The sequence below is a fragment of the Sinocyclocheilus rhinocerous genome, unplaced genomic scaffold (assembly GCF_001515625.1).
Source record: "Sinocyclocheilus rhinocerous isolate Xijiao unplaced genomic scaffold, SAMN03320098_v1.1 scaffold1039, whole genome shotgun sequence".
Classification (NCBI taxonomy): Eukaryota; Metazoa; Chordata; class Actinopteri; order Cypriniformes; family Cyprinidae; genus Sinocyclocheilus; species Sinocyclocheilus rhinocerous.
Window position 1 is genome coordinate 209,958 of NW_015634011.1, and position 8,540 is coordinate 218,497.

The 8,540-nt window shown below is 33.8% G+C and overlaps 1 protein-coding gene across 1 annotated transcript in view; it reads left to right on the forward strand.

The window, feature by feature from the left end:
• The window catches only part of LOC107744955 (FERM, RhoGEF and pleckstrin domain-containing protein 1-like), a 123,190-nt gene that overhangs the window by 109,485 nt on the left and 5,165 nt on the right, over nt 1-8,540 (forward strand). Inside the window, exons 17-24 of the mRNA XM_016558782.1 lie at nt 50-131; nt 516-753; nt 836-966; nt 1,070-1,138; nt 1,946-2,035; nt 2,518-2,600; nt 4,759-4,871; nt 6,068-6,231. Of these exons, the coding sequence (XP_016414268.1) occupies nt 50-131; nt 516-753; nt 836-966; nt 1,070-1,138; nt 1,946-2,035; nt 2,518-2,600; nt 4,759-4,871; nt 6,068-6,231 (970 nt within the window). The remainder of the gene's footprint in view (nt 1-49; nt 132-515; nt 754-835; nt 967-1,069; nt 1,139-1,945; nt 2,036-2,517; nt 2,601-4,758; nt 4,872-6,067; nt 6,232-8,540) is intronic.

Sequence of the window (8,540 nt, forward strand, 5' to 3'; positions counted from 1 at the left end):
ATATATATATATATATATATATGAAATGCATTCTATTCATTGTTCTCAGGGAAGGCAGATCCAACGCACACATCAAAGGAGACTACCAGCGTATTGGAGATGTAATGCTGAAGAATATCCAGGGTTTGAAGGTCAGAACATCTAGATCTTTCTGTGATCCTCTTTGATATCAGTGAGATATGCGTTTTGGACATCGTGTTGTTCTCTAGAGCTTGGCTGTGAGATGTAACATGGATATATAAAATTGGATATTAAATGGGAAATAAAAATTGCCATCCAAATGTTTGAGAAACACCTCTTCAAAATAATAACAACAATAATAATTATGTATATTTTTTGCCATGGTATTCTTTGAGTATCATCATCCAATACCATGACACATCCAGGTGATGTGTTTTTGGCCATGGTATGATGGTAACACTGTTGTATTCTTTGAAGTACCATAGTATTATTATTATCTGATGCCATCACCACAGATAAATTAACTAAACTCAATTAACTTTTTGGCTTCTCAGCTGCTGACGGCTCATCTCCAGAAGCATTCGGAAGCGTTGCTGGAGCTGGAGAGGATGTGTCGCTCGTCCCGGAAGCTGGAGGGTCTGTGTCGAGACTTTGAGCTGCAGAAGGTCTGTTATCTGCCGCTCAACATCTTCTTCCTGCGGCCGCTGCACCGCCTCATGCACTACAAACAGATCCTCGAGCGACTCTGCAAACACTATCCACCGACACACGACGACTTCAGAGACTCGCGAGGTACTACATGGGACAGCTGCTTTAATCTCAGAGTTCAATCTCAGTTCTTTAATGTTCTAAAGATCCTTTTCGTCTGTTCCAGCTGCGCTTGCTGATGTTTCTGAGATGGTTGTGCAGCTTCACGGCACCCTCATTAAGATGGAGAACTTCCAGAAGCTTCTAGAGCTCAAGAAAGACCTCATTGGCATCGACAATCTTGCACTTCCTGGACGGGTTAGTTCATGAAATCAAAAATGACTCAATCATGTTCCTGAATATGAACGAGTTCTGAATGCTCTGATCTCTCTCGTTGACCTGGTTGTGTCTGTTTTGTCAGGAGTTTATCAGACTTGGTTGTCTCAGCAAACTCTCTGGAAAAGGTCTACAGCAGAGAATGTTCTTCTTGGTGAGAACTGCTTGCTTCCATATACTAGTTACATCTACATAATACAGCTAGATGGTTTGTTAGAATTATGACCCATGCTGCATCCTTTATTAAAAGTACTGTGGTGGTTTGATTGCTATGATACCTAAATGTACTGTGAATAGTAGAAAAGTACTTTATACTAATGTTTTATTTCATAATTTATTATCCTTTGATTTCTATTATTTGTTGTTGTTTTTTAAATTTGTTGTTTTATTTGATAGTTTATTATTTTCTGTTTAATTTCTATATTTGCAATTTTGTTTTATTGTATTGTTTTTAATTTTATTTGTTTTCTATTAATTTATTTGATCATTTTATCTTTTGTTTTTTATTTTTATTTATATTCATTAATGTTTTATTTGATCATACTTTTTAATGTTATTTTGTTTGTTTTTTTAATGATTAATATTTTCTTTTTTAATGTTTTATTTTTGTGTTTTTATTATATGTATTTTGTCTTTAATTTTATTATTATTTTATTTTGTTTTATTTGTTTTTTATTTTATTATTATTTATTTGTGTTTTTGTTATATTTTGTGTTTTATTTAATTTATTAATATATTGTTTTTTTTATTTTTATTTTTTATTACCAAAGCAAAGTATTGATTTCATCAAAAAAAATAAAATAAAAACGTACCATGATATTATGTTTTTTGGTAATGATATTTATGATGTTCTTTAAAGTGCCTTGGAATGCCAATTTAAGTGAATCATCTTTCTTGATGTTTTTAGGAGAGGTAAAATAATGAACGCTAATGTATTCATTTATCTTGAATATGTTTTCAGTTCAATGATGTTCTGATGTACACGAGTCGAGGGATGACGGCCTCCAATCAGTTCAAAGTGCACGGCCAGCTTCCTCTGTATGGCATGACGGTGCGTAATATTTGATACATTTTTGACTTGGACTTAAAACAGTGATGGTTCCTTCAGGTCTATACATATATACCTCTTTTCATTGACGGTACTTTTCAATATACAACAGCATTCCCTGTATTTTAGCGCACACTGACTGTTTGTTTTGGCCACGTTCCCGCTGCCTCCATCTCTAGTTACTAATTGCACATTCACACAAACAGGAGCTCCATTGTTCTGCAGGCCGCAGCTCCAGCGCATCTCCCAAAATTGCATATTGCATGTAAATGTAATTATCCAGAAACACGCAACATTCAGATGTTAAATCGCTGTCTTGATGAGGTTTTAATTGAAAAATAATGAATGCTTATATTCAGACCTCGGTACAGGATTATTATTATTATTATTATTATTATTATTAATTATTCTGTGTAAAATGCATCCACATGGTCAGCATGTTTCTAACTGATGGGTTAATCTATCATGTTGGTCTGTTTGTGTAGATCCGTGAAAGTGAGGACGAGTGGGGCGTCCCACATTCCTTCACTCTGTTTGGACAGAGACAGTCCGTCGTCGTGGCTGCCAGGTAATTAACATATTCACTAGCTAACATGTTCAGGGTTTAACTGGTTAATTATTACATGGACGGCTGGCTTTATGCTTATTGGTGTCCATGCTGTCTTATGTCCTTGTTGTCTGTCTGAGGAAAACGGATATGCATGTTCAATGTGCAAATGTGCCTTTTTATTGTGTGTCGTGCTCAAGAAATTCATGGGAGCACCATGATGCTTATATAAATTGTGAAATGCAGTTCCAAGGAAACCACATTCAGTATCAGCAGATTATAAAGAGTTATGCAATGTTATTGTTCTGTGATCTAGTGCAGTTGTATTGCAACATTACATTAAAGCTGTTTCAGATACATTGACTGAAATGAGTTTGGAGAAAATCTATTCTGAATGAATACAACAGAAAAAAACAAAACACAGAAATTCTACAGGATATTTAAATGAGTTGAATAAAATGGATAGACCCGTCATTGAATTCTGATAGTACAGACCACAGTTCAAGCCAAAAAGTAACTACAAGCCTTTTTTAAAATAATACTAATACTAATAATAATATAGCAGCAGCAGTAGTAGTTGTAGCAGTAGTTGTAGTATTATATGTAATATGAATAATAATATTCTTAATAACAATAATTATTATTATTATTTATTATTGTTGTTGTTATATGTATTTATATATTTACTTAATAATTATATATTGTTATTTCTATTACTATTACTACTAATAGTAATAATAGTAAACAATTTGAGCAATTATTGTTATTTATTATAATGTATAAATAATAATAATTGTACTAATAATTATAATCAGATAATAATAAGACTTTTTTTAGTTTTTAATAATAATAATAATTAGTAGTAGTACATTTAATGATATGAATAATAGTATAATAATATTAATAATATTAATATTACTACAGCATAATAATAAATAATAATAATTATTATTATTATTGTTGTTGTTGTTGTTGTTATTAAATAAATATTTATTTTTAGACGGCATTTTAGTAAATATGGACAGAGACAGTCCGTCGTCGTGGCTGCCAGGTAATTAACATATTCACTAGCTAACATGTTCAGGGTTTAACTGGTTAATTATTACATGGACGGCTGGCTTTATGCTTATTGGTGTCCATGCTGTCTTATGTCCTTGTTGTCTGTCTGAGGAAAACGGATATGCATGTTCAATGTGCAAATGTGCCTTTTTATTGTGTGTCGTGCTCAAGAAATTCATGGGAGCACCATGATGCTTATATAAATTGTGAAATGCAGTTCCAAGGAAACCACATTCAGTATCAGCAGATTATAAAGAGTTATGCAATGTTATTGTTCTGTGATCTAGTGCAGTTGTATTGCAACATTACATTAAAGCTGTTTCAGATACATTGACTGAAATGAGTTTGGAGAAAATCTATTCTGAATGAATACAACAGAAAAAAACAAAACACAGAAATTCTACAGGATATTTAAATGAGTTGAATAAAATGGATAGACCCGTCATTGAATTCTGATAGTACAGACCACAGTTCAAGCCAAAAAGTAACTACAAGCCTTTTTTAAAATAATACTAATACTAATAATAATATAGCAGCAGCAGTAGTAGTTGTAGCAGTAGTTGTAGTATTATATGTAATATGAATAATAATATTCTTAATAACAATAATTATTATTATTATTTATTATTGTTGTTGTTATATGTATTTATATATTTACTTAATAATTATATATTGTTATTTCTATTACTATTACTACTAATAGTAATAATAGTAAACAATTTGAGCAATTATTGTTATTTATTATAATGTATAAATAATAATAATTGTACTAATAATTATAATCAGATAATAATAAGACTTTTTTTAGTTTTTAATAATAATAATAATTAGTAGTAGTACATTTAATGATATGAATAATAGTATAATAATATTAATAATATTAATATTACTACAGCATAATAATAAATAATAATAATAATTATTATTATTGTTGTTGTTGTTGTTGTTATTAAATAAATATTTATTTTTAGACGGCATTTTAGTAAATAATTATTAATCTACTATGTGCTGTGCCTGATTTGTGCTGTGTCCCTTCCCTGCAGTAATAGTAACAGTATCACTGTCTTAGCACTTTTAATTGGCAGTAGCTGCAGTAATAACATCCTCGTCCTCTCCACAGTTCAGCGTCTGAGATGGAGAAGTGGGTGGAGGACATCAAGATGGCCATTGAACTGGCGGACAAATGCAATGGCCCCTCGGCTGAGATCCTGTCCAGCAGTTTCACTGACAGCAGTAAGTCACTGACCGTTTTCCCATTTCATTATCTGCATGTTAACTACTCTGATCTGACACAGGCCAATGCTTACAAAGAGCTTCATGACATAGAAATATATGTTTCAGATGAGTAGTGCTTTGATGTTTTGTTGTCTAATGCAATGACATCCATACGTTTTTGAGTGTGACATAAGAGCAGTAGTTGACAGTAGTGAACAGTGTGTGCTCTGCATGTTTCCAGTCCTGCAATCCTTCAGCAGCTCTTCTTCCTGTCAGTCTGATACACACACATGCTCTTTTCTTCTGCTTTATTCACATCAACTAAATCTTTTCTGCTATTTTTCATCATATTGTTCCTGCCGTCTAGACATGGAGTTTGATGTCATTGTGAAGAGACTGTTTGCTCTCGTGACCTGATGCATGAACTCGCACCTGATTTCAGTCTGTCAGTTTTTATTGCCTGTCATTGTGTCTCATATTTGACCTTGTGAAAACCTTTCTGATTTCAGAGGACAACATCTACCTGCTTTATATTGAATGTTGTCATTTTCTGTGAAAATATGTTTGTTTGCTTATTAGTTTATTATTATTATTATTATTACATATATGTGGCATACATTATTTACTTTATTTATTGATGTTATTAATTTCATATATACGATTGTTATTATTTTTATTATTATTATTAGTTTAAATTCTTTTAGAATAAATGTATATAAAGTTGTATTTTTTTATTATTTTTATTTTAAATAAAAACAGTAAATAACCTTACAAAAATTTGGTAGTACAATGGTATAAAGGTAAATACAACACTGGTATTAGTTGGTACTTCCAAAAAAAACATGCTATACACATAATAATAATAATAAATAACATAATATTAATCGAACATGGTAACTTGTTATTACTATGGTATTCATGATAGTTAGGAGTACCATGTAAATTAATTTTAGTACCGTGGTATTACCATCACTGTACCATAGTACTGCCACCATCCAAAAATAGAGTGATGAAATCACACACTAACACTATAGTACTTTGATATATGCCATGATTAACATATTTATGTATCCCTGATATTGACATGGTACTCTGCAGTACCTGGAGGAAAAATAGGATTTACCATGGTGTATGGTACAAAAACATATAACCTATCGATATCACAACCTTTCATTCTTTTCTTGTTAAATGGCTGTTCTTCCCATATTTCCCAGAATCCCCTGAGGAATCTAGTGCTGACCAGGAATCAGATGATGACCTGAGCGCCTCACGGACGTCTCTCGAGCGGCAGACGCCTCACCGTGGTAATACCACGGTTCACGTGTGCTGGCATCGCAACACCAGCGTGTCCATGGTGGATTTTAGCGTAGCGTTAGAGGTACCGGAGCACAGCCGTCCTGTTCCAGAGCTCCAGTCTCTGTGTCGTGTGTCTCTGTGTGTGTGTGTGTGTGTGTGTTTAACCTTCCTCTCTTTCTCTTTCTCTCCTCTGGGAATTGCGACTGTTTTCAAGGCGTCACTCGTAATTGGTCCCACATGGAATTTGTGCACCATTCGACATTTTCATGATCTGAAAGTGAAATCTGAATTTATAAAATTAAAATGAATTCATGAATATCTGAATTCATGATCTGATTGAAATCTGAAATGAAGCATGTTAAATGAAGCAGTGAGTTTCATTGGTAGCTGAAAGCATTATCAGATTCACTCAACTTCAATATGAAATAATCACGTACGAGTGTGAAGCTGAATAAATAATTACAGAATTTTCATTCACTGCAGAAAATCCTGTTCTTAATGAGTGTTTGTCTAATTATCCAGTTAAAATATCTACAAATCCTTGATACAGGATCAATTTTTTCTTTGAGAAGCAGCACTGCATAAGTTACATTTAGATTCTAAAAGAAATATGTATTTTATTATACTTTATAATTTTGTATTTTATATTTTACTACTACTGTATTTATATATACATTACTGTTAAAAAGTTTGGAGTCGGTAAGATTATTATATTTTGCGCATTAAATAAGGCATCATTTATTTGATCCAAAATACAGTAAAAACAGTAATATTATTACAATTTAAAATAACTGTTTTCTATTGTAAATGTAAACTGTTTTCTATTAAATGTAATTTATTCCTGTGATGCAAAGCTGAATTTTCAGCTTCATTACAGTCTTCAGTGTCACATGATCCTTCAGAAATCATTTTAATATGCTGATTTGCTGCTCAAACATACATTAATGATTATTATCAATGTTATAAACAGTTGTGCTGCTTCATATTTTTATGGGGGGAAAAAAACATGATATATTTTATTTCAGGATTCTATGATCAGAAGAAGAAGTTCAGAAGAACAGCATTTATTTGAAACGGCAAGCTTTTGTAACATAAATGTCTTTACTGTCACTTCTGGTCAATTTAATGCATCCTTGCTGAAAAAAAAAAAGCTTATATTTATATATATTATTTTTTTTTTTTTTTTTTTTACAAAATTACTGACCTCAAAGTTTTGAATATATAGATTTATCTTGTTTTAAGGATTTATAGATGTTTTTAATGGAAAGACTAATTCTAAACTCATTAAGAAGTGTTTTTGCAGTGGTTTTGTGTTCTTCATTAGATGAGTCTTGAACATTCAGGTTCCTGCTGTCGTCTTCCTCGTGTTGTTTCCTCTTCAGATCTTCAGGCCGTATCGTTTCTTCCTCTTCGTTCGGATTCTGTCCGTGTCCCAGTGTGTCTCTCATGTCTCTCTCTCTCTGTGTTTCTGTGTTTCTCTGTCCTGCGCTGTGTTAGAGGACCCTAGTCCAGTCAGTCTGTCAGAGGCTCCCATTGCGGCCCCACTCAGGGCCCAGGGGCCCGTGTCTCTCTCTCTGGTGTGTTGGTATCGTGTCCAAAGCCTCTGCTTTAGTGAAACCTGCAGGAATAGAGAGGTAAAACATGGACGCTGTATAATGTACCATTTCACTTACAATGATTTGTTTGTTTAGCAGACGTTAAAGGCAGGGTATGTGATTTTTCAAAAACACTTTAGAAAACTGATTCGGGCCGAATCGCAAAACAAACTTGTAGCCAATCAGCAATAAGGGGCGTGTCTACTCGTGATGTGGAGGAGAGCGCGTTCAGTGCATGGGACGGACATTAGCCGAGCCGAGCGACAGAAAGATAGAGATGGCGGATAAAAAAACAAAAGAGGAAAACGTCTGCGGAAAGATAAGGCAAGAAGTAGGACCCGTGAAAATATCGGATCAGCTTTCCAGCGCTGGAGAGAACTCAAGGAGCGGAGGCCTGCGATCGGACGCCGAGGTTGCTATGTTTCTTCTCAGTAGGTGAGTAACACCGTGTCTACAACAGCTAAAGTCTGACTACACTGGACGCGATCAAACGACCGTTGAAAACCATTTGAAATTTGTGTCAGCACGTCATAAATAGAACCCGGCAGCAGTTTTCTGTCGGGATTTGTTGCGCCGCGCCGCTCACGTCCGTAGACACGGTGTAACATTGGTTTTGCTTTGTTTCACAGAACTAATCGTTGCCTGGGTTGCGTACGTATATGTGGGGCAGAGCTATCAAAATAGGGGCAAGACCCTTTTGGGGTAGGGCCGTGTTTGTTTTGGTGTTTTCAAATATCAACATTGGCTACCAGAAACCACTTACTCTGCCTTTAAGTTATTCTTGTTCTCTTTATTG